General features: G+C 44.9%; 1 protein-coding gene across 11 annotated transcripts in view; it reads left to right on the top strand.

The window, feature by feature from the left end:
* Positions 1–23,781, top strand: part of MAP7D1 (MAP7 domain containing 1) — a 268,439-nt gene that overhangs the window by 223,663 nt on the left and 20,995 nt on the right. For 6 of the 11 annotated variants that reach the window (XM_086956478.1, XM_086956480.1, XM_086956485.1 and 3 more), the window contains 5 exons: positions 944–1,086; positions 1,618–1,751; positions 4,349–4,683; positions 6,930–7,167; positions 15,798–15,990. In XM_086956478.1, the coding sequence (XP_086812604.1) occupies positions 944–1,086; positions 1,618–1,751; positions 4,349–4,683; positions 6,930–7,167; positions 15,798–15,990 (1,043 nt within the window). The remainder of the gene's footprint in view (positions 1–943; positions 1,087–1,617; positions 1,752–4,348; positions 4,684–6,929; positions 7,168–15,797; positions 15,991–23,781) is intronic. The other 5 variants (XM_086956482.1, XM_086956484.1, XM_086956479.1 and 2 more) reach the window with 1 other exon arrangement.

Below are 23,781 nucleotides of genomic sequence, written 5' to 3'. Positions count from 1 at the left end.
TATTTTATACACACATAATATCCTATTTGTGACTAGCAGTGTCGGCACACTTTGTGCATGACAGTCTTCTGCAAAGGGCTCCATTGCTCGCGGAGGCTTTCCATGTTTTCCAAAATGATTTTCTGAATCCTTGAAGTGATTCATTGAGAGGATTACTGCGAAGAGGGGCCATGGCCCAGTACACGTGCAGTAAACAAGTTAAGTTTAAGGACTTATCTCACCTTGACTACCTGTTGCTCATTAATACTATGAAGAATGATTCTTCTAGGTTACAGGCTATTTAGTCAGATGAGCTGAGATACCCTCTTGGATTTTAGTTCCAGAGCCTCCGCTGCTCTCCAGCTTTGACAGACACAGGCACAATTCCCCCCAAACCATTCTATGAAATTTACTGAAAATCACAGGGAGTTGGGGAAGTGGAGGGGCGGGCACCCTGAGCACATTCAGAAGGTGAAACATTTGCAAATCATCGTCCATGCCATACGTCTGCTTATGGCCAGTAACTTTGTATTTGGATTGTGGACACACTTCTCATTTCAGTGAGTGCTGTCAGTAATGTTGTAGTGACAAAAGAAATATTTAAATTTAGCAATTTTACTTCGTAAGCAAAACAAATGCTGTCCACATATTGCTAGGACTTTGCAGGTATTTAATGAAGAGGAATCTTCCCAGTGTATAGTTTAGCCACCGGATGCCTCTTTTCAAGGCAGACCATGTGGGGCTTTGGTAACAGTTGAGCTCACAGTTGGGAGGGACTCTTTTTTTTCCAGTTACAACTGGGGTACACTGGGCTATCACCTGGCTTTTCATATCTCTAGTCTGTGCATTCTGGGCATCAGTAACTCTTGCAGAGTAGGAGCAGAAGCCATCCTCCCAGGCTTGGCTTTCAGTGGTTCTTGCATTGTCTTTGTGTAACGTCTGTGATTGGTGGTTTTCCTTTCAGCAATTCCGGTCTGTCCGCGCTCCGCTTCCGCCAGCCCCCTTACTCCGTGCGCCAACCACCACCCCCACCTTCCATGTGCTGAGCGACGAAAGACTGCCGGGAGCGCCAACACAACCCCTCGGAAAAGACGAGACTCCTCCCCTGTAAGTTACCAAGTCTCGTTAGTAGGGGCACTATTTGAGATGAGGAGATGAGTTAAAACATCAGTCGCAAAGAAAGTTGAGTGACTTCAAATTGTTTGCGAATATTAAAATTACAATCATTAAAGAGAGAGAATTCAGAATGATTGGTTCTCGTGGGCTCTGACTCACGATTTTATATATTTTTAAAAAAGCTAATTATTTGTAAAAACTATTGTTGATTTTAGGGATTCTTGGTAAGGGAGGGATTTTCATTTCCATTTTTTTCCTTGACCATTTTGGTAGAGCATATTACAAAATAACTTGTCTTTCACCTGAACAGTAGGTGTTATTTCTAACCAAATATAAGATATTCCTTTTGTAACCCTCTGGAGGATAAGAAATTCCGGTCTGCCACGAATCCAGGTTGTAACTGGCTTCGGGTTCTGTAGTACAGGAAACGTGCAGAGAGAGGTTAATGTGTTGGATTAACAAATTAGCTTTTATTCTGTCTTTTCTGCTCCTTTGTTCTATAACACCCTCAATCCTGAAAAGAAAAAGAAAGAGAAGAAGGACAAAGAGCGGGAGAACGAGAAGGAAAAGAATGCATTGGCCAAAGAGAAGATCTTGAAGAGGCGGCAGTCTGCACCAACCAGCAAAAGCCGCCTGTCTGCAGCGCTTGAAATCAGGTCAGCAGGAAGTGAGGTCTGCGCATGTGGTCGCAGGGCTTGAATGCACAGTGGTTTAATTGATCCGATGATACCAGCCCCAGTCTTTTCTACTAAGTGCAGAAAATAACTAGAGATCTCAGAAAGATTCAAAATTTTAGTGTGGCCATCAATAGATCAGAGTGGTTGGAATCTATGCCTCCATCAGCCCACTTTTGTATCAGTTATCATTTCAAAGACCGTTACTGTACATGCAGTCAGGTACCACCCAAGAGGGCAGGTAATCACGCAACATCAGAACCTTACTGTAAGATTTCTGGTTCTCCGCCCGATCAGATACTTTCTGTGAGTATAATAATATCTGTATCCATCGTCACATCAATGTCTGTCATCGAGTCCAATAACCTATGAAAACAGATGGACTTCTTTTTCAAGAAATGCAGACATCAAAACAATGTTACTTGTAATTCGTATCTTACTGCAGTGTATGGATACTAGCAGTACGGAGGCAAACAGGAAAAATGTGCTGTTGGGGGTCTCCAGTTCATTCCTGTGTTGTGCACGCTGTGCTTTAATGCATGCTTTTTTTGTTATCACATTTTTTTTTGGGTTCTGGTACAGGTTTTTGGAGTAATTTTAGTGTCTTTAAAACAAGGTTGTCCTGCTGGAAACCTGGAATTCTTGGCCCACGTAAATCATGGTTTGTCCTGTGAATATATTTACCACAGGAACCTATCCATGTTTACCCAGTTCCTTCGCCCCAAAAAGTTATTGTGGCAGCACTATGTTACTTCTTATGTTTATTTCTTTAATTCTTTGTAAAAATGGATGCCAGAAATATTAGGATAAAAGAACAACATCAATAATTGCATCTGTTAATAATTTGAGTTTTGTTCTAGTTACGAAAAATAATTGACATCCGCTTATAGCACCTCTTGATACATCCTCGCCATTCTCAAATTTAACATATTCCTGACCTGACTGGACTTTTTGAACCCAAGGGAGAAATAATTGAAAATTGATTAGTATCCCACAGAGGCATCGATCGAGTAGATTGATTACAATTAAAGAAATCCCCCGAATGTGCATTATCAGTCTTAATAAGCAACACAGACCCGCTTCAAAAGGACGTTTTCACCGCAATTATGCTCTCGAATCAAACATGCATATTCAACACTCAAGGACTCAGTGCTGATTCACTAAATTATAAACTAGAATGCAATGTTTAAATTGGACTTTTATTTCACATGATTTTTGGGTTTGTGAGCTATTCGCAATGCACAATTTGTACCCGTCGGGAATTAATGTCCCCTTTCTCTTGGGGTTTGACATCAATCAAGTGTACTTTAGATGTAGTATGCATGTCTTGAGCAATGCTTGCGGTTTCCACATAAGTGAATTGCAGGACTGGACTAGAGTGGGGGTTGCTGCCAGGTAAAGCAGATATTGACGTAACCCTCAAAAGTTGTCTCTGAACTTTATTAAACTCTGTAGTTCTGGCTTAAGACCAGAGAATTCCCAGGTATGCTAGTATCAACACACACAAACCGTTACTGTTTTTGGGAAGGTCCCTAAAAAAGGGATTAAAATGGCAAGAGAAGTTGGAAATGCAAAACATTGACCAGTGTTTTCCCCCGGTTTTGTGTGCGCACCAGAAATAGTGCGATTGACCCAAAAAATAACTGTAGCAATGATTAGTTTTTCTTATTGAACTCCAATGGATTGTAGGATGTGGGGTTTTTGAGGACCAGGTGATCTAACCAAATAAGCACAAGGAGGACAGGTTTAGCAGAGAGTGTGGACAGAGTGTCCCAAAGCACCAATACAAAACAGTCGGAGAAGAAGGGGGGCTAAAAGACAGCAAGGGATTAAGGTGAGCCACTGCGACACCACTGTATGGAAAAAAATAGGGTTGAAGATCCCAAAAACCTCAATAAACTATAAACAAGATGAAAACAGTTTTTCACCCTTGATATCATGTACAATTGAGGGGGTCCATGTAATGCCAAGGTCCGAGGAAAGCCACTGCTTCCATTTGTTGATTCTAGCCGACACCTACCCATCCACGGCTGTTATTTTCCCCAACTGGAGAGTGGCCCTGGGGTCAAATGCTTGCGTATTTCGAGGTATTGGGAACAATGATCTTGAATCGCACTTTTTTTTTTAGTCCTACTTTCCTAGGAAGGGCGCATTGTGGTATTAACAGGTCCCGTGGCATCTTGGACCAGTAGTTCCATCTGGACCTTTTAGTGACAATGAGGGGGTCATGTGTGGATCTACAGAATAGGGCTATACTGGAGAATCGCCATGAATGGACCCTGTGTATTACTACTCATGAAGGATTTTTCAGGCACTTCTCCTGAGGTGGTTAAGAGGTTTAAAAAGTGTTACATTTATGGAAGACTTCGGCAATTAGCAGCAGGAAAGGCAAACACTGACAATTGTGTTTCATATCAGTGCCTTTTGGAACTCCAATACCCTTCCGTCAGTAGGGGGGTTTTAATTGTATCAATAGTGAGTGTTTCCACGGGTTGTAACAGACTTGCATTTTTTCTGCAAAGTAGACAGTAATTTACTTTATTGCATGAAAATTACTCTTCCTATTCATTTCTCAACAGCAGTAGAGTAAAGAATCGGTCATCCTCTCCAAAACAGCGGACGGTCTCTCCAAGCCCTGGCGCTTCACCTGCGACACCTCACAAGCCACCCTCACCCAGAAACGTGCAACCGTCTCCCAAGGCACGGCCAAAGACTGACAAGGTAAAGGAGGAGCGGCGAGTGAAGGAGAGCCCCCTGAAGGCCAGAGTAGACACCCCGGTGAAAGCCAAGGAACGAAAGGAGGAGGTGAAGGCGGATGAGAAGGCAAGTCGGGCCTCAACCCCATCTCTACCGGAGGCAGCAAAGGGCCCAGATGTGAGCGGCGCAGACCCTCAGGCAAAGGAGGGACCCACAGGTAAAGAGCACATTGTACCTTTTTAACAACAAAGAAAGCACAACTCACTGTTTCTAAGAGTGCTTTAGGATTGTGTCCAGTGGGTAAATCCTGAATGGTTGCCTCACCTTTTATTGAGTGACCATGTCCATTACAGCCGAAACCTTAAGAAAAGAGTTGTCGAAATCCATCCCCAAAGTCCTCAGACGTTATCCGCCTCTGGATTAGAAACATGTTGGTAAAGCTGACATGAAGGCAGGTTCTCGGAGATTCATTTGCTCCCTTTGTCAGAATCTACTGACCACAGAACAATGCATAGGTCTGAAACTCCTTAGAACTATCGTCCCTCTCAACCTGTCAAAGAAAACTGAACGCCAAGTAGTTTAGTGTGAGCCTGCTGCTAAAACCAATACATTGGCAGCATCATGATGCACCCCGATGTGGATTATCCTTGATCGGAGACACAGGCCTTGCTCCTAGTTAATCTGGGAGTGGACTTTCATTTCGAGAGTTTGTTTAACTTCTACTGCTAACTGAACTAATACTGTGTGGGTCCTTGTCTACTTGTAACTGTTGGCATCCCCAATGTTACCAGCTAAACAGAGTTCATGGCTTCAGTAAACAAAAGTGGTCTTTACATGGAGTTAGGAAAGAGGAGAGCAAGAATTGGAGAATTCCACAGGAGCAGACTGCCCTCTGAGATTCTTGAGCAGCTGAGGCAGAAAGCAGTGGTTGGTAGTGGAAATGATGTTAGCCTGAGGGGAGTGTACGCATCTCGCTACTGTCACAAAGTAGAAATGCAGCTGTACCAAAGATGTGTGTGCCTATTTCAGAACCCACTGGAATCGGAGGTCTGTCTCATGGTGGAAGGTTTTTAGGTGAAACAAGAGCTGGCAGCGTAAAGTCCTCAAAGTAGATCTACCTGGACAATAAACTCCGCTTGCGATCCAGCTGTGGAATACCCTCAAGGGTTTGAGATTCTCCAATGGAAAATCTTCAGATATGAGCAGGAGAACTAACTAGAGAACGTCCTCAGGGGAGATAGATTCCACAGTTTAAGTTCCTTAGGTGTGAGATCTCGGAGTTGAGATGCCATTGGTGGAGGGATATGTCTCGGTAAAAGTGCCTCCGTAGCGAGACCGACTTTTTTTAGTAAACGTTTGCAGTAGGGGAGGAAGTACAGGTGGAGCTTATCAAAGTGTGAGAGTTCCACCTTTAGAAGATCCTCAGGGAAGGGACAGATCCACCTATGGAAGGTCTACAGTGGAGGGAAATCCTACAGCAAGAAGTTGCCCGACTTGGAGGAGAGACCCAACATTGGACTGTCCTCTTTGAGGGTGATATGCAGGTTTGAAGTCCTTGGGAGAAAGGCACTGGTAGAAAGTCTTCCGGCAGAGGAACGTAAGGAACCACTGGTCCTCTGAAGAGAGATGGAAGGCATTTTGGCAAGAGAAATCCACAAGTAGAAATTCTTTGGGTGAGAGCGATCAGCATCTGCCTGGTCCTGTAAAACAAAGGAAGGAATTGAAATCACAGTGGAACATTCTAAGAGATGGAAATTATATTATTGGGAACATCTGAATCTGAACATCTGTGTAATTGCTCTATGTTGGTGGGTTTGAAAGTATTATTGAAATGTGTCATGTGCTGCGTCTTATATGTATGATTGAGTCTTCATGAATCTACAATGCCACAGAACACATGCACTCATAATGCGCTGGAGTGCCCCAAAAGTCCTCTGAGTTTGAGAACACCAGTCCTATATTGTTGGAATTGTTTGAAGGAAAGTGATTACAAAGTTAGGTGGCAGGAAGACTCCATCTTCCAAGTATATGGTTTCCAGTCTCTGGGCTTTCAGTTAACAGCCTTTGGTAATTGTGAGAGTTGAAGCCTTGGTACAGTTGCAGTCATTGAGTTGATCCAATAAAAGGTCTTAATGACGTTTCAAGGAAGTCCACAATGCCTTTGTCTCTGTGACTTGTATGATGTTTCTTGAAAGGTCCAAAAGACCGATATGTTTACAAAATTATTTGCATGGTTTGAAAAGGGCTCTTGCCTCAGTTACGCACATTTGAGGAGAATCCCATTTTCTGGGGAGAATGGTAGCTAACTAATTTCCTATACAGTTTAGTTCCACCTGTAGAACAGTTTCTTTCTCCTTTGTGACTGAATGGTTGACCAGATCTAAGCTAAATACTCTTACAGCATAACTTTAAAAGAACGTGTTGTGGTGATTTTCATATTCTCTCATGTTGGCTGCTTTCTAGGTGGTGCAGAGATAGCTCCCGGCCCTGCTGCAGCCCCAACTCCAGAGCCTAGGCCTGCACCGGTTATAACACCGACACCAGCTGCACCATCTTTGGCTGTTGCGTCTCCCAGTAAGTCCATAGCGGGCACCACTGACCGGGAGGAGGCAGCCAAGCTCCTGGCCGAGAAGCGACGCCAAGCCCGCGAGCAACGAGAGCGTGAAGAGGAGGAGAGACGGGAGCAGGAGGAACGGGAGAGGTAAGTCAGTCAAAGGCCTGACTGAGAGCTTTTTTGACTGAGAAGGTGAAAAGGAGCGTTTTAGCCGTCTGTGTCCTAGGCATATAGTAAAGGGTGGGACTAAAGGTCCGAAAGATGCAGGTAGTGAGAGCAAGTACGGAGAGGTGGATCCTGCACTGAGCCAAGCACAGGGCTGTGCAGCAAAGAGGAGAAATGATTATGGTAGCGGTAGTGTTTAGTGGGCGTAGAGACCAGAACAGGGAAAGGCATATATGTCTTTTTAAATGACCAACCCAGACTGTGAACCTCGTTCGCCATACCAGCCTCAAGACCAGCAAACTTTCCTCTCCCATACCCCTAGTGTGGAAGTGGGCAGTCAAAGGAGATTTACGTATATAATGTAAGATTTGGTGTTAGTGAAGGATGCTGCAATGTCTTTTCTATACATAATTTGTTGGTATTTGGGAATCTCAATACCACAAGCCGTGTGTGATATCCAGAAATGGACTCCTAACAAAAAAATTACTGAAGTCCATGCTTATTAACCATTGTGGATTCTTCAGATATTTTTGTATTGCATCTTTTTAGCCACCTGGCTACAGACTGCTTTTGCACTGATGTGATCAATATCGGGCCACTGCTTTTGCAGATGGTGGCACAGATGTGTCAGCAGAAGAAGCGGCTTCCCAGTCCTGTAAGGGGCTTTGCACTGGAGACTCTCAGCTCTGCTAGCTGCACTCGGCAAGCCCTCTCTTGCAGAAGACCGCTTTTCCTGGAAAACTCTCCTCAAAGCTCCTCACACAATGCATGCCAGGCCTGTTGACTTTGACAGGGCTTGTTTTATCCAGGCTGTGTCATTGTATAAGAAAATCAAAAATACACAAATCAACCTCGGCCACACACAAGATTTTCAACTCTTGCACGTCACAAATGAGGTCCGATTAGCCGGCTAAATACATTGGCTTGTTCATTTTGCTGTGTAGAAGATACTTGGTCCATCTGTTAAATTGGGAGTATTCCTTTTGGAAAGTGGGTGACGTTGATTTGCACATAGTCTGAAATGACACCTACAAACTGAAGTTGAGGGAATGGAATGCTACCCGGAAGAAATACCTGTTAAGAATTATTCAATCAACCATTTCCACCCATTATTTGTGTTCTCCTATGCAGTTGACTTTTTATGTTCGAGCATTTTACTGTATACATTGCACAGGTGGTTGACTGAAACACCACTCACAGAAGAGAAATAAAGAAAACAAAAAAATCGGGAATGGTACCTTAGTAAGAACCACTGCAGCACTGTAGACAACGAAAAAATCATGGACACAGCTCTGCTTTTCATCAAGCTGACTTTGGCTGGAAGCACCAGTTTTAGGTGAAAGGCGGGGTGGGTAGAATTTCAAACTTCATTCGTGTTCTTAAGGCTTTCTGTTCGTTCGGAGACTTTTTTCTGAGGGGGTATAGGTGTTTTTATACCCCTTTTTCCAGTGGACTTTTCATCTTCCTGTTATAAGCCATTTTGTATATCCTTTTTGTTAAATGTCCATCTGGTATAGTGAATATATTTAGGAATGTCTCCAACAATGTTTGTGTTGTCAGTCTTCCTGACTCACTCCACAAAGGACTGCTGAAAGATGTCTTATAGAAGGCCGACGGATGGGAGACGGTTGTTCTGTAAAATTGACAGAAGACCGCCAACTAAAGCATCAACATCGACCTGACCTCTGGGGAGGGTCTAGTTCCACTCATTCTCCCTTCCATTGACATTGCTTCTGCTACTACAGGAGGTGAGTGGGCAGTTTCCCTGGTTCACCTGCACTCTTGCTCCCGGTCAATATTGAGAGGCTGTTCAGAACATCGTTTGACGTTGAAACCTTCTTCGAGGGTCTCTTAGTAATTGGACTCCGTGTTGAGTGGTGCCTCATTGAAGATTTAAGGGGCTCCCTGCCTTCCAGGTTTTCTCTGTCCATAACAAGAATAAGATCCTCTATGCACTTGGAAGAGAACCTGACAACCTACACCATCCCCTCCAGCAAATGACATGTTTTCCGTTGAGGATGAGCTTTATCTATCCCCTGAAAAAGGGCTCAGCCTCCTCAGCATTTGAATCATATTTAACATTTATATGGCCCCCCTGGAGGATGTTGTCACTCCCTTTGGGATCAAAGCTGTCACATACGCTGATGACACCCAAATGGTTGTCTCATTCTCACTGGAAAAAGATAAGCTTAGAAATCTGCATGATTGTCTTGCAGGAATCTATAACTGGATGTCTGACTCGAGACTTAAATTAAATGGCACAAAAACAGAGCTTATGCTTTTAGGTCATCAAGTAACTTCCCTTCCCACCTCCATGTGGCCATCGTGTCTAGGAGCTCTCCCACAACCTAAGAAAGAACTCAAAAGCTTAGGGTTCTGGTTGGAGCAAGACCTCTCTTTGAAAACTCAGGCCAAAAAGACGGCTGGTACCTGTGTGGGCCTACTTCGCTCAGCTCGGAAGATTCTCCCCCTACTCCTGACACAGTCCCAAAAATTGCTCATTCAAGGTCTCATCTTATCCAGATTAGACTATAGCAACGCCCTATTTATGGCTGCGCCTGAATACACTATTAACATCCTTCAGCGCACCCAAAACGCCGCAGCGAGGCTGTTGACAAGCACTGACCGGAGAGCATCAGCAAAACCAGCGCTCAGAGCTCTCCATTGGTTGCCAGTCAGGGAAAGGATCAAATTTAAGGCTCTATGTATCACTCACAGATCCTTGCAGGGTAAAGGGCCCCCTATGCTAGGAACAATACTCTACCCTTATAAAACTACTAGGTCCCTGCGCTCATCCCAAGGCAACTTGGCCACTGTTCATAGAGTCAAGAAGGCTCGCACTGGAGGGTGACGTTTTTCGGTCACGGCAGCAACCCTGTGGAATTCTCTGCCAACCCGGATGCGAATTGAACCGAACCATATGAAGTTTCGTAAGCTGCTGAAGACATATCTTTTCCCACAATAATTTTAACATTCACTCCCTTCACCCCCCCGCCTCCTCCCAGTTTTCCACTGCACTCTCAGCGCTGGGACGCTCCCGGGCAGCCATGCGCTTTATAAATCCTTTTTCATTTCATTTTCATTCATTCATTCATTTGTGGTTGCCATGTCGAAGGGAAGTTGCTGTTCTAGATGTCAGGTGAATGTGGAGGAAGAGATGCATTCTCTCCTAGCTGCTCTTGCAAAAGAACAAGGGCACAGAGATCAGAATCCCCCAGTTCTAAAAGCCATGGGTCAATTCTGCATCAGTCCGACTTGGATTCTGATTCTTTGGCAGTCTGGCCTGAGATGTTTCCATATCCTTTGTCAGTTCCATATTGAGAGTCACTAACAGATGATTTGAATTATTTTCTCTGAAAGTGCTGCAAGAAAGTTGAACATTCAGAAGATTACTCCACAGGTGTCAGAGTCTATATTTTTTTGGGCTATCCGAATATAGTCTTGCTCGGACATAATCAGTTGTTCCCTTGCTTCTACATCTGTTGGGACATATCATACGCACTTTTTCAATCCTTTCTCAGGGCATCTGTAAAAAGTGGTTTGGAGAAGAAGTTCAGTGTGGCATAATCCGATCGAAAGTTTTTGAGAGGTGTAGTACCTGTGGATTATTTGGTGGAGCTCTGGTAAGAATGTAGTTACAGGCTCAGTCTTTAAACTCTCCTGATAATGATGTCAGAAGATGGCAAGCCTGCTAAAAGTCACCTGGCATTTTCAGAGCTGCTCGTTTTTCTGCGCTGTTAAGCCAATAGGATAGATCCCTCTGCAACTCCAGGAACCAATTTCTGGATTATCTACAGTGAAAAAGGGAAGATTTACTTGATATTCTAAAAAAAGAAATGGTGACCTCAGACCACCCTAGATTGGAGTGGCACGAGATGAGGCAGATCTAGCAATTGTGGAAATCTAATCAAAAAGAGGGGGCGCTGTTCCTGAGAGATAAAGACACAAGAAAGATATCTAGGTTCTGGACAGGACATTAAGAACAGTCAATAGGACTGTTTCTTGTTGCCCTCTCACACCCTAGGGATGTTGGGGCTACTTCATCAGGCGGGCGCTCCTCGTCGGGTGGGTGCTGTAATGCGTAAGCGGTCACCCGAAGTGTCATTTAGCGGTTTGACTGCAAGGATATCCAAGTTAGGAGTTTGTGATGTGTGCGACAGTGATTTAAAACTGAATATGGAATGTCAGATTAGCCTTTAATATATAGACTCCCCTGCTAGGTAAAAAAAAAAGGGAGGTTGGTGCTACTTTTAAGGGGTATGATGGGCCCAAGTAGCTCTGTGTAACTTAAAAAAAAAAAAAACACGGGTCAACATGTTTCGTGCCTCTGTGTTCTCAAAATGATCTGTTGCGCTTCAGGACCAAAAAGCGTAATCTGCCAACCCCACACTTAATTCATTATGGGCGTCTGGACAGCGGAGGAGGTTAGGAATAACAAATTTTGCGCACTTTCCAAAACCCTGCAGTTGTGTGCAACCTCTTCCCTGACCGATGAGGCAAAGCAGAACTTCTAATTAGGTTGGATGATCGTTTTAATTATAAACAAGTATGTACCTCCCTTTAGAGGGGGACCGCCCGTATGCTAGTTGTTGTACAGAATGGTTAGGTTGTCCATCCTGCCTCCCTAGATTCCACCAAAGGGGGTGAATCCATCTTTTCTAGATCAATTGTTTCAACAGACTGAAAAACTGCTTGAAAAAAAGCACTAGATCCTGTCCCCAAGCAGCAATACAACAGAGGAGTCTACTCCTGATATTTTCTAAAGGAGAAGGGGACCATGCTTTGTCCAAATTTTAGACCTCAAAAGGGAATACAAATTGGTCAAAGGGGAAAGATTGAGAATGTCTGGTCCCCATCAAATTTTCCCTCACCTATACATTTCCCCTCACCTGCAATAAGGCAACTGGATGAGTGTATTAAACCTTTTTCATGCACCTCTTTTTGCCAAGCACATGAGTTTTTTTGAGCTTCAAGATTAGAAGCCATCATTACAAGTACAAGGTTCCCCCTTTGGATTGAAGTCTGCTCCACAAGCTTTTTAGAAGGCCATGGCAGTGGCCCCTGCATTCCTGTGCAAGAAAGGGTTGTTTATCGACCGGCTACTGAAAGCAACCCCTTGTCAAAGGCTAATGCAGGATCTTCAGATGATGATAGAATTCCTCTTCAAGTTAGGCCTTCATCTTAACTACAAAAAATGTATATTAGTTTGCAGTCAAAGTACTTAATGCTTTGGTATGGTGCTGGACACGGGAAAAGGAAGAATGTCTCTTTCTCAAAGGGTTTTGATCTCTGCACCAGAAATTCACTGGACTCCAGATGGCACAGTCCTTCTTTTCATCCTCTCTTTTGGTTCCATGGCTTCATCCCTCTAGCATGGAATGTAAGTCTACATATGAGACCGCTGCAGCTGTGTGTAGATGACCAATGGTGTCAGAAGTCGGCAAAAGTACAATAACAGATTCCAGTTGACATTGAACATTGTCCTGTCCATGCACTGGTGGTGCAGCATCAACTATCTTCAGACAGAAATGCTGTTTCATCCACTGCTTCCTACTTTCACATTAGTGATGGATGCCTCTTTGAAGGACTGGGGTGTGTCTTGTGATCCACGGTTGGTGGTCTTGACCAAGAGAAGTTATCACAACAGTATGTTGCAGAAGCAAGCGGGCCACCAGGCTCTGAAGTCTTTCCATGCAGGGATCAAGGCTCGCTGGCTCCTGAAACAAACCCACAATATGCCCACCACGTACTACTAGAAGAATCAGGGAAGGATGTGGGCAGGCTCCAACAATGTAGCATTGAATACTGGCAAGAGGTGTTTGTCCGACTGCAGTTCACCTTCGCAGGATGCAAAACATGAAAACAGCCATTTGTTGGAAGTGCTGGAAGACATCTGCTGCTGCTGGAACTGCCCATAAATATTTGTTTGGATCAGATAAAAAAAACAAAATACCATACTTAGAATCCAGACTTACATAGCTCGAGCCTTGGGGAATGCACTTTTGACGAGTTTGTCCATACAAGTTCTTTAATCTTTCCCTCCAGTTCCTTTGCTTCCAAGTATGAACACGAAGTCCAGGCACTGAAATGCGAAGATGATTTTTTTGCTCCAGACTGGCCGTGCCAGTGGTGTTATCCACCTTGCTTTTGTCACATTAATTGGCCAGGGTATGAGCAGATGTGGGTCCTTTGCTTACTTTGCCACTGGATTCAACTAGGCTGATTAATGAGGGATAAAACCCTGAAACCGGCCCCAGGATACTTGTTTTCAGTCCAGGGAGGACTTGGCCTGGCAGTTCAGGCTGTACTGTTCCCATGAGGAACAGGGTCGAGACCAATTTGCATATTGCTGGATCCAAACTAGGGTGGTGAAGTGAGCTAAAGAATTATGATGGATCTAACCCAGAACGGTGACTGGGGTGAGTGTCTGAAAAGTTTCAGCACTCCGTCCATCATCTTATTGTGTTTGTTATCCAACTAGTCTACAGACATCCCATCGGCTGTGTCAGAAACTGAGGATCAGGCTGGACCTGCTCTGCAGGCGTCGGACAGAATGTTTCATCCCAGCCGTTCATCCCTGAAATTAACATTCTGGTTACTGGAGGCTTGCAATATGGACATTTGAACTTGCCAGAGCACTGCATGGCCATATGAAAGACGTGAAATGTCTTTCGTCAAGATCTTCAAATGCATTTAAAAGGAAGAGATTCTGTATTTGATGTATCGACAAACAAAAGGTCATGTGAAGCTGTCTGGAAATTATCATATTGCCATATCTTCTTTATCTGGTCAAATCTGGTTTAAATTTTTTTCCCATTACAGTGCACCGTGAGGCGACCATACGTCCCCTCACGGTGCATAGTAGTTAAGGATTCCCTACTAGGGCTTAAAGTGTTACCTCCATTTAGGAGGCCTTCTCTTCCTTGGGAACTGAACTTGGTAGTATCCAAGTTGATGGATCCTCCTTAAGAGCCTTTCCATGAAGTTGATTTGCAACATCTGTCCAGGGTTTTTGCCTTTTTAATGGCCATTACCTCTGGCAGGAGGATGTGAACTTCAAGTTCTGTGAAACCGTACACATGCCCTTCAGAACAAAATATCATCAAGCACTCACCTTTTTCTTCCAAAGGTTGTGTGTGATTGTCACATTAATTAGACAATTTCCATGCGTACCTTCTTCCAGCATGTTTCATCCCGGTAGAGAGTTGTTGCATACTCTTGATATCAAGAGGGCTTAAATTATTTTTTCGATAAGACTAAAGAGATTTGAAACGCCAAGCAACTCTTTGTGATCTATGGTGCTGTTAACACAGGCCCAGCTTCCTCTAAATATACCAGACATATGGATTGTTTTTGATATTATTACTGTGTATGAAAAGGCCAAACGGTCTTATGACCTTTCTATGAAGCGTGAATCCACTAATGCTGCATTAAAGAGGAATGCCCCCATCCTGGATATCTGCTGGGCTGCTACATAGACAGCCCTTACCGTTGCTAAACATTCTTTGGTCTCTGACTCCAGGAATGCTCACCCCACCCACCTTCCCACCTTTTTAGGGCCACAGATTTAGTACTGTTTTTGTAGACTGTCAGTGTCTTCCCTTTCGCTCCATAAAATGGTGTGCGGTCACCTTTCTGGCCTCGAAGGGCTACTGCAGCTTCCAGGATTCATAAAGGAGGTGCTTGTTACTGAACGCCGTCTTTCAAAGTAAAGGTCACCATTCCCGATTTATTGATTTTATTTCATTTTTTGATTGGTGTTTTAAAAGAATTTGGCCTATTTGGGCAAGTTCTGTCTTTAGAGGATCAATTGAAAAACGTTTGAAATTCCTTGAAAAGCTGCATTCAGAAATCTCGCATATATGCACAGCTGTTCTACCTTTTATTAATTCAGAGGTAATACTACCCATGGTGAAATACTAAGATTACTTGTAAATTGCCTTCTCAGCGAATGGCTTTTTGCTGGTACATACTTCTGTTAGGTTAATGGCTGGTGGCAGATACAGTTATATTTTTTTCTTTATTTTTTTTTATGGCATGAACTTCAGCCAAACTGGGTTTCAGGAAACTATACAATACACACAGAACACTTAAAGTCAACGAATATTGACTGTTTCAGCATTTCAAACAAACATTTTTCCTACATTTTGCAAGGTAAATAACATTGCAGCAAAGCTGGTATGCACGAGTCATACAAGGAGCATGCAATATTTGCACAGTGGATGTCAAGGGTGGAAGAAAAACAGTATAAATGTGAAATGGTTGATGAGGGAACAGGGTGAAGCTCTACCGGTGAGCCTCCATTGGGTGAAGCTGGCCTTGTGAGATTGGCTGCTGGTGGGCATGGTGTGTCATGCAGCCTGGATCTGTTGTAGCTTTAGATGTTGGGGATTGTTTGGCCGTCTAATGATCTGATTCAGATGTTTCCCCTTAAAAAAGTGCTGTTGGAGAGCTCTAGGGGCAGGAACTGGGCTTGAAGTGGGTGGGCAGCGTGGAGTGGCAGCGGGGGTGAAGGCTCGCCCCACCCCAGAGGAGTCCTGGGCTTGGCTCTGGGAGGTGGTTGGTTACACATGTGTTGTCCTCCCCAGTGACTGATCCCTGCTTTCCTTAAGGGTCCTGCGGGAGGAGAAGGCTCGCCGGGACGCCGAGGAGAAGGTCCTGCTGGAAGCAGAGGCCCGCCGGCTGCAGGAGGAGCGGAGGCAGCAGGAGGAGGAGCGGCGCCTGCAGGAGGAGACCAAGAGCAAGAAGGAGGCGGAGGAGAAGCTGAGAGCCGAGCAAGAGGAGGTGGAGCGGCTGCAGAAGCAGGTGAGGGCTAGGGGACAGTAGGGCGAAGAGTAGGCGATGGCAGTGAAAAGGAATAACAATACCCACAATCATGAGCAGAGGTTTCTGGGAGCTTTCAAAGATCTCACAAAACCTGAGGCCCTATGACTGTGGCCACTGCACTTCCAGAGCCCAGGAGTAGAGTGCAGACCCGACTGACTACATCAATGAAGCTAAAAAGAAACACTGGCGGTCAACTGGTGTTAGAGCAGAGGGCTTCCATCTGTGGGGTGCGACCCCCAGGGGAACCGTGGAGACCTGGGAAGGGGGTCCCTCATTCCCCAGCTTCACTTGTGCCTGCAATCCAAAACGTTTGCTTTCTTTTTGGATAAAGATAGCAGTCCTCATGTGGCTAATTTAGATCGTAATCAGCTGAAGTTCAATCAGTCGAGTCTCTTGTGCTGTGAAGTTTTCACGCCAGGGTGCCAGCTTGCCTGAGTGAAATGAAAATGTGCCTATCAGTTAATCTGCAAGTGTGAAAGGAGCTTGGGAGCTGGTTCTGGATTTAATTGATCAAATCACTCCAACCATTGTGATGACAATGATTTTGTTTTTTGAGTGGTAGAGCAAAATATTTAACAACTGAGCTGTGAAGTGTGTGCTTTTAATTTTAACTGCATTTACACAGCCCTTAGTACCCCTAAAGGTGTGTTGAAGGGACAGTTATGTAAAAAAGAAAATTGCAGTACATACGCTTTGGTATTACTACAATCTACATTTTGGAAGCACCTTTTTATTGTAAAACTATTTGTACATTTTGTAGTGCTCTATCTTGCACTGTGCGTAATGCAAGTATAAAGTAATGCCTTACATATTTACAGTGCTTTCTGTCATAAGGCTGTGACCTCGTAGCAGTAAAAATACACGTCACTATTCTCCACTGCGTCAATCAAGATTTAATTCTGTGGCTCTCTGGTTACACACAGACCTTTGCAGTGCATTAACTAATAAGAGATTTCATAATGTACTACAGTGCATTTTCCACTGAGCAACAACTTTTAAAATCTATTTTTCATTTACGCTGCCCATTATTTTATATGTAGATACCGGATAATGAAATACCTAAAAACATACAGAATATTTTGGGCCTTATTTATGAGAGGCTTTCATCACCAAAGCATCATTTTTTTTTTACTCTCTGGCGGCGCAAGCATCTTTGCAAAGTCACCCTGCATGGCTCATAGATATGGGGTAAGACATAGCAGCGCAAGTCACTGTGTTGCCTTACTCTGCGTCAAGGAAGGTGTTCCATGGGCTTTGTGTGGGGTTCCCACGCAACACCCATGGATTTTGATGCTGCCCCATATTTACAAAATCACGTAAACCTGGGGCAGCTCCATAAACGGACGCCTCCCTAGCAGAGGCGTAACGAGGAGAAATGTTTTAATTTCTCCTTTTTTCCCCTCTTTCCATGTGTGCTGCATTCTGCAGCTCCCAAAGAAAGAGGAAAACGCCTCTCTGGATTATTGTTTTTTTGAAGCAAGGTGCCCCTTCCTGTACAAAAACAATCCTGTCTATGTTGGTGCTAGGCAGCAATTTATGCACCAACGCTAAGGAAAAGGACATGAATGCACCGTATTTCATAAATACTGTGCATTCCTGCCCTTTCACATTGGCATAGGGCAGCGCAGCAAGAAGACTTGTGGCGCTGCCCTAAGCCAATTTCTCATAAACGAGGCAATTTATTTTTAGCTGCACCTTTGACTACATACCCACGTTCACTGACCTTTTTGTTATCTAAACACAGTTTAATATTATTTCCCCCACCATAAAAATTATTTGCTGTGGGAATTAGGGGCGTTTATGGTTGTCGACTGTTGTCAATGATGAGGAGTACCAGGTTCTAAAGATTTTCTTCAGAATGGGGTCCTTAAGCTTAAAAATGTTTGACCACAGGGGTGTGGGCATCAAAAAGTTTGAAGACCTCTGTTAGAGGGTTGATAAGCGTGGCTCAAATCCACTGGAGTGACTTACAGCACTCACCTATAATTACCTTATAGGAAGTCAGCCGGACAGTGGAGAAGTAAAACAAAAGTCTTTATTAGGCCAAACAACACTCATATGAGAGGGCCCTGTCCGACCTCACTCCTAGGAGTGCGAACGAGAGGACTGACTCTCTGCATCACAGCAATACATTATAATGCAATACAGTAAATGGGGTACGCCCCTTGTGGAAAACTACTGAGCCCCAGACCAGTGAACAATGCTCTCATACAGCAGGCATCTGCACCTGCGAGGGATACATTATTATCTCTGTTCAAGGCCAGGGAGCTAGGCTTCGGCGTCTCTGGGCATGAGAACATTGCAGATAACACGAGTTGTTAGTTTCGGCCACAGTGAGCCGAGAAACGAAAACTGCTGTCTTAGTATATTTCTGTATTCCTGCGGGAGGGGCATGAGCGAGCAGAGCCCGCAGGCACAGAGAGTTACACAAAATGGTGGCACACAGGCTAAGCTAAGAAACTAATATGGTTACACGTACATTCGAATATAAGTAATAGGTGAGTATATGAATTCAGCATAAGTGCGTTTACGTAAATGCATTAGTTAGTCATATGATGCTAACTCACACGTCATCATGGGGTAATTAGAGCATCGAAAAGTGAATTCTATCAGACCCTCCTTTTAGCATCATTGGCTAACTATAGCCTCATTTAATTGCCAAAAGGTAGTGCCGACATACATTCTAGGGGCAGGCCTACATTACTTCATTCGAGAACATCTTCTGCAATAAACATTAACCAACTTGCATCAGCAGGAATTTCAGTAATCATAGAAGTGGTATATTGACCATGCAACTTCTTTTTCGGACGTATATTTGCAGCACACATTGAACAACATGGAGGGAGGCAATATATGCAAAGGCAGCATGACAGAATTACACTCACTACTCCAACCAATCCCATCAGTATTTTCCAGCCCCATGAAGAAAAGGCACCCCAGAGCCACCCTTGGAGAGACCATGTTCCATTATCTTGGTGCAGTTCAGTCGCTAATCTATGCAATTTTTGCACTGCCAAGTTAACAGTCGGGGCAGAGTCAGGGATATAAACGCAACAAGATGTCCCGATGACGCGACAGGCCCCGCCCCTATCGGCTAGTATGACGTCAAGGACCATCCTATTCTGGATCGTAAATAATCTCATAGCCTGAACCTCAACAGAGATGTTAGTCGTAATGTCAGCCTCAACCAGAACCACCTTTTCCATTACCCTAGAAAGTCGTCTAATAGCTCTACTGTTGAATATAGGACCCCAGAAAGGAAGCAGACCCTTAGAAAAATCAGTCCATTGCTGATACGAGGTATCTGTCTGATCAACGTCCTCTACTTGAAGTTCCCTCCTTTTACGCTGCTCTTGCGGCTGCTCTTGAGGACTGGGGAATCGTCGATGAGTTCTGTGATAATCAGAGGGGGCCACATATACAGGAGGAATCAGATAAGCCAGGTAGCACACCCCACCCCAACCCTCTGGCAACCATAAGTATCCATTTTCACCGCATACAAAATATATACTGGGTGGGGCAATCAAAGAGGGGCTAACTGGCAGACGTATTGATGCAGTCACATTACAAGAGCTATTTCCAACCTTGATGGGACCCCTTCCCTCTATACAGAAAAACGGAGGAGGACCCACCACAGCAAGGGGTATCAAAGACTTGGAGCTGCCGTTATTCTTAGGGGGGTGCCTATAAGACAAAGTGGCATTCAATTTCATGAAACTATCCCTAAGTCTATCAGTATCATTAGGTGTCAAGAATCGGCCCAACCTTTTCTCACATGTCTCTATAAAAGTCTGGTCAAAACGTCCGTCAGTGTATATTCGTCCAAGGGAAGCTGAAGGAAAAGGGCGTACTCGCATAGTCATTGTCCACCCCCTATTTTGTAGTCGGGGTGTTAGGGAATCTGGCTGTTGGAAATATTTAACTAGACCTATAAGGGTGTACCATCCCACACAACTATTTACCGGAGTCAAAGGAAGAGCAAGGAATCTATCTTTCTTATAAGCAGCAGAAGGCAAAAGCCCGCAAACCCAGCAATCTGTCATGTTGGTAGTGGCATGTGCATGATGCAAAGTCTTAATAAAAACATTATCTTTATAATTGGTACGTATCATTCTTTCGCCATATTCAACAGTTAACATATTGTGTTCCGGAACAGCAGTAGGTGTGGGTGCAAATGTATGAACGGGATAATTTTTATCTAGGAAGAACAATATTCCAAGAGTCACCAGAAGGGCAGTTAAAAATATTATTACCACCACAATTTTTCCCTTTCGGGAAAGGGCCAACCAGGGGGAATCAGGCTCACGTCTCGGGGGAGCTGCAAAAGGCTGCTCCTCATCAGGAATTGGCCGCCCAAAGGGATACATTTTGTGTACTCTGCAACACCAAAAATCAAAAATAAAAATCACACTACAACTAAAAAAATAGTCCCAGACAATCCTCAACCGGCCGGAGGGGTTCTTCAACCCTTAAAAAAGGGATCTTCTTCCCTGTGTCCTTCAAAGCCTCACAGGCAGGCTTTTACCGTTCATACCTATTCCCACGTCGTTGGTCAGCACTTTGAAATAAGGGAAGCACTTAATTCGGGCCCCGCACCACTCTTTAGTCTCAAAGAACACAATCTTCGGCTAAACACCAGGGCTCTTACAAGTCCATCCCTACCACTAAATCTTCTTTTTCAGAATGTCCACTAAGCCCTTCTTCCAGTATTTAGTCCATCATTTTCCAGCACTGTACTTATTTTCTCCGGGGCCGGAGATTGTAGCGAGTGCTCCCTGGCACTTCGGGATCAGAAAACAAAGCTAGTGTATCAGTGGCAGATGCTGAACTTTCCGATATCTCTTTGCTAGCAACAAAAGGAGTGGTAGAGCTCACGGTATTTTCAATTCCGCTGTGCTCTTCTCCAATCAGTGAAGCATCCGAGAAAGGAACATATCTTGGAATATTTTCACACTCCTGGTCAGCGATGCCATCTTGTACCCATTGATCATAGGGCAACGGGAGCGGGACCCTCTTCACATGAGAGGCATGGGTCCACGCCTTTCTGCCGTCAATCCGCAGTGCCGTGCGCGTGGTGAGGAGCACCTGACGAGGCTCTGACCATCTCGGCTCCAAACAGGACTTCCGCTGGTATCGTCGCACCACGACCCAATCCCCTGGGTGGATGGTGTGTCCAGGCCCCTCCGGCAACGGCTTCAGAGTGTCTGCTACCTGCTGATGAATAGAACGAAGATCTTTAGTCAAAGCATACAGATAATCTGTCAACAGAGGGTAAGGAACTTCTGAAAAGCATTTGGGTCGGGGCACTCCCCAGATATTGGCCGGGCGGCCAAATACCACCTCGTGCGGGGAGACGCCCATTTTTGCATTTACAGTGACTCTTGTGGAAAGCAAAGCTAAGGGAAGTGCGTCTGGCCAACGGAGACCTGTACTCTCACATATTTTGGCCATTTTTAACTTGAGTGTGCCGTTAAACCGTTCCACCAGCCCTGCTGCCTGAGGATGCAAGGCTGAGTGGAACTTCTGGGTGATGTGTAGACCCTTGCATATATTCTTCACTAATTCAGCATTAAAGGACGTGCCATTATCACTCCAGATCACCCTAGGTAATCCGAAGCGGGAGAAATACTCCTTTATCAACATTTTTGCAGTAGACATAGCCGTGCAGTCTTTCGTTGGGAACGCCTCCACCCACCTACTAAAGGCGCATACGACTACAAGGACGTACTTCAAGTTGTTGACTCTTTCCATTTCGATGTAATCCATCTGAATCACCTCAAAAGGGAAAGAGGGGGGTGCAAAATTTCCAGTTGGGACAGGGGTACCCTTTCCAGGATTGTGTCTCAAACACACCATACACTGACGAACCAAATTGGTGGCCATCTTAGAGATATTCTTATTGCTCCATACCGGGTCTAATAGCTTGCAAATGCCCTTCGCACTCACATGGGCAGGACCGTGTGCCATCGTCACTACTGGAAGGACATACGCATTCGGTAACATCCATCGTCTCTTATCTGTCACATCTGTCCAGCATTCATCCGCATCCAGTCGTCCCTGCCCATCCTTCCATGCTCTCAATTCCTCATCCGTCGCCTTGCCCTGTATGTTCTTGACACTCTGTACCGTGTCTGCGAACATATGAATATCTGGGACCCATCGTGCTGGCCCTGCCACAAACATTCGTGGTAATTTTTCTCTAGCAGTCTCTTTTGCTGTCTCGTCGGCAAAAGCATTGCCTCGCCCGACATCGTCCACTATTGTCTTGTGTGCGCTACATTTTATCACAGCCAATCTTTTGGGTAAAGTCAGTGCCGTTAGTAGTCGTAATATCAGTGGGCCATGTTGGATGCGTTGTCCATGGGAGGTCAAGAATCCCCGTTCTGCCCAAAGTCGCCCATAATTATGAACCACGCCAAAGGCGTATTGGCTATCGGTGTAAATGTTGACATCCAACCCCTCACTCAACTCACATGCTCTCATTAAGGCGATAATCTCGGCAGCTTGGGCAGAATTGTAAGGTATTCTAGAAGTCTCTACCACCGTCTGTAATGTCGTTATTGCATATGCTGCTGTCGATGTCCCGTCTGGTAATTTAAAACAGGATCCATCAACGTACAGTTCCCCGTCTGGTTCTTCCATGGGTCTGTCTGTCAGATCCACCCTCCCCTTTGTCTCCTCCTCAGTCCTATACAAGCAGTCATGTATGTCGTCATCATTTGTGTCACTATCTGTGGGGTTTGGTAACAAGGTGGCGGGGTTCAATGTGGCACATCTTTTAATTGTCACATGGGGTGCAAAAAGGGTCATCTCATAACCCGTCAGACGAGCGCTTGTTAAATGCTGCGTCTGTGTCCTGTTCAATAAAATGTCCACAGCATGCAGTACCATTACTGTGAGGTCTGATCCCAGCACGAGCCCTGCCGATTGTCTTATAGAGACCGCAGCAGCCGCCGTGGCTCTCAGACAACTCGGCAGCGCTCTTGCCACATTGTCAAGCATTGCAGAGAAGTACGCACACGGTCTCTGCTTCCCCCCGAAACACTGAGTTAGGACAGACAACGCGCAACCTTCCGCCTCGTGCACGTAAAGAACAAAAGGCTTCTGGTAATCAGGTGTTCCAAGAACTGGTGCCGAACACAAAGACGTCTTTAGTAACTCAAAAGCTTCCTGACATGCGGGGGTCCAGGGTAGGGGTTCGCGCACTTCTTTGGTAGTCAGATACAATAGGGGTTTTGTTAGTAATGCATAGTTAGGTATCCACTGACGACAATACGATGTTATGCCTAGGAACGCGCGCACCTCTCGCTGCGTGTTAGGTACCTGCATGTTAGTGATCGCTTTTATGCGCTCCGGCGTCAATCTCCTCCCCACTTTCGAAAGGAGGTGACCGAGGTAGGTGACCTCCGTTCGACAGTATTGAAATTTCGGAAGGGACACCTTATGCCCCCTCTTAGCCAAGTGGTGTAACAATTTTACAGTAGCATCCCGACAACCCTGCTCGTCGTCCGAAGCTATTAGGATATCATCCACGTACTGCAACATTACGTTGCCCGGTGGAAGTTCCAAATCATCCAATTGTGCCTTCAGGGCCTGACTATATATACTAGGACTCTCAGTGTACCCCTGAGGAATTCTCTTGAAGCGGAAGCTACGGCCAGCCAATGAGAATCCGAAAAGATACCTGCTGTCTTCATGTACTGGGATACTGAAGAAGGCATTTTTCAAATCTAGGACAGAAATATTTGGCCGAAGGTGGAATCATTGTCA

This window comes from Lissotriton vulgaris, chromosome 2_1 (genome assembly GCF_964263255.1).
Source record: "Lissotriton vulgaris chromosome 2_1, aLisVul1.2, whole genome shotgun sequence".
In the NCBI taxonomy this organism is placed as follows: domain Eukaryota; kingdom Metazoa; phylum Chordata; class Amphibia; order Caudata; family Salamandridae; genus Lissotriton; species Lissotriton vulgaris.
The sequence above is the reverse complement of the archived record's forward strand: the minus strand, read 5'-3'. Positions and strand labels throughout refer to the sequence as shown.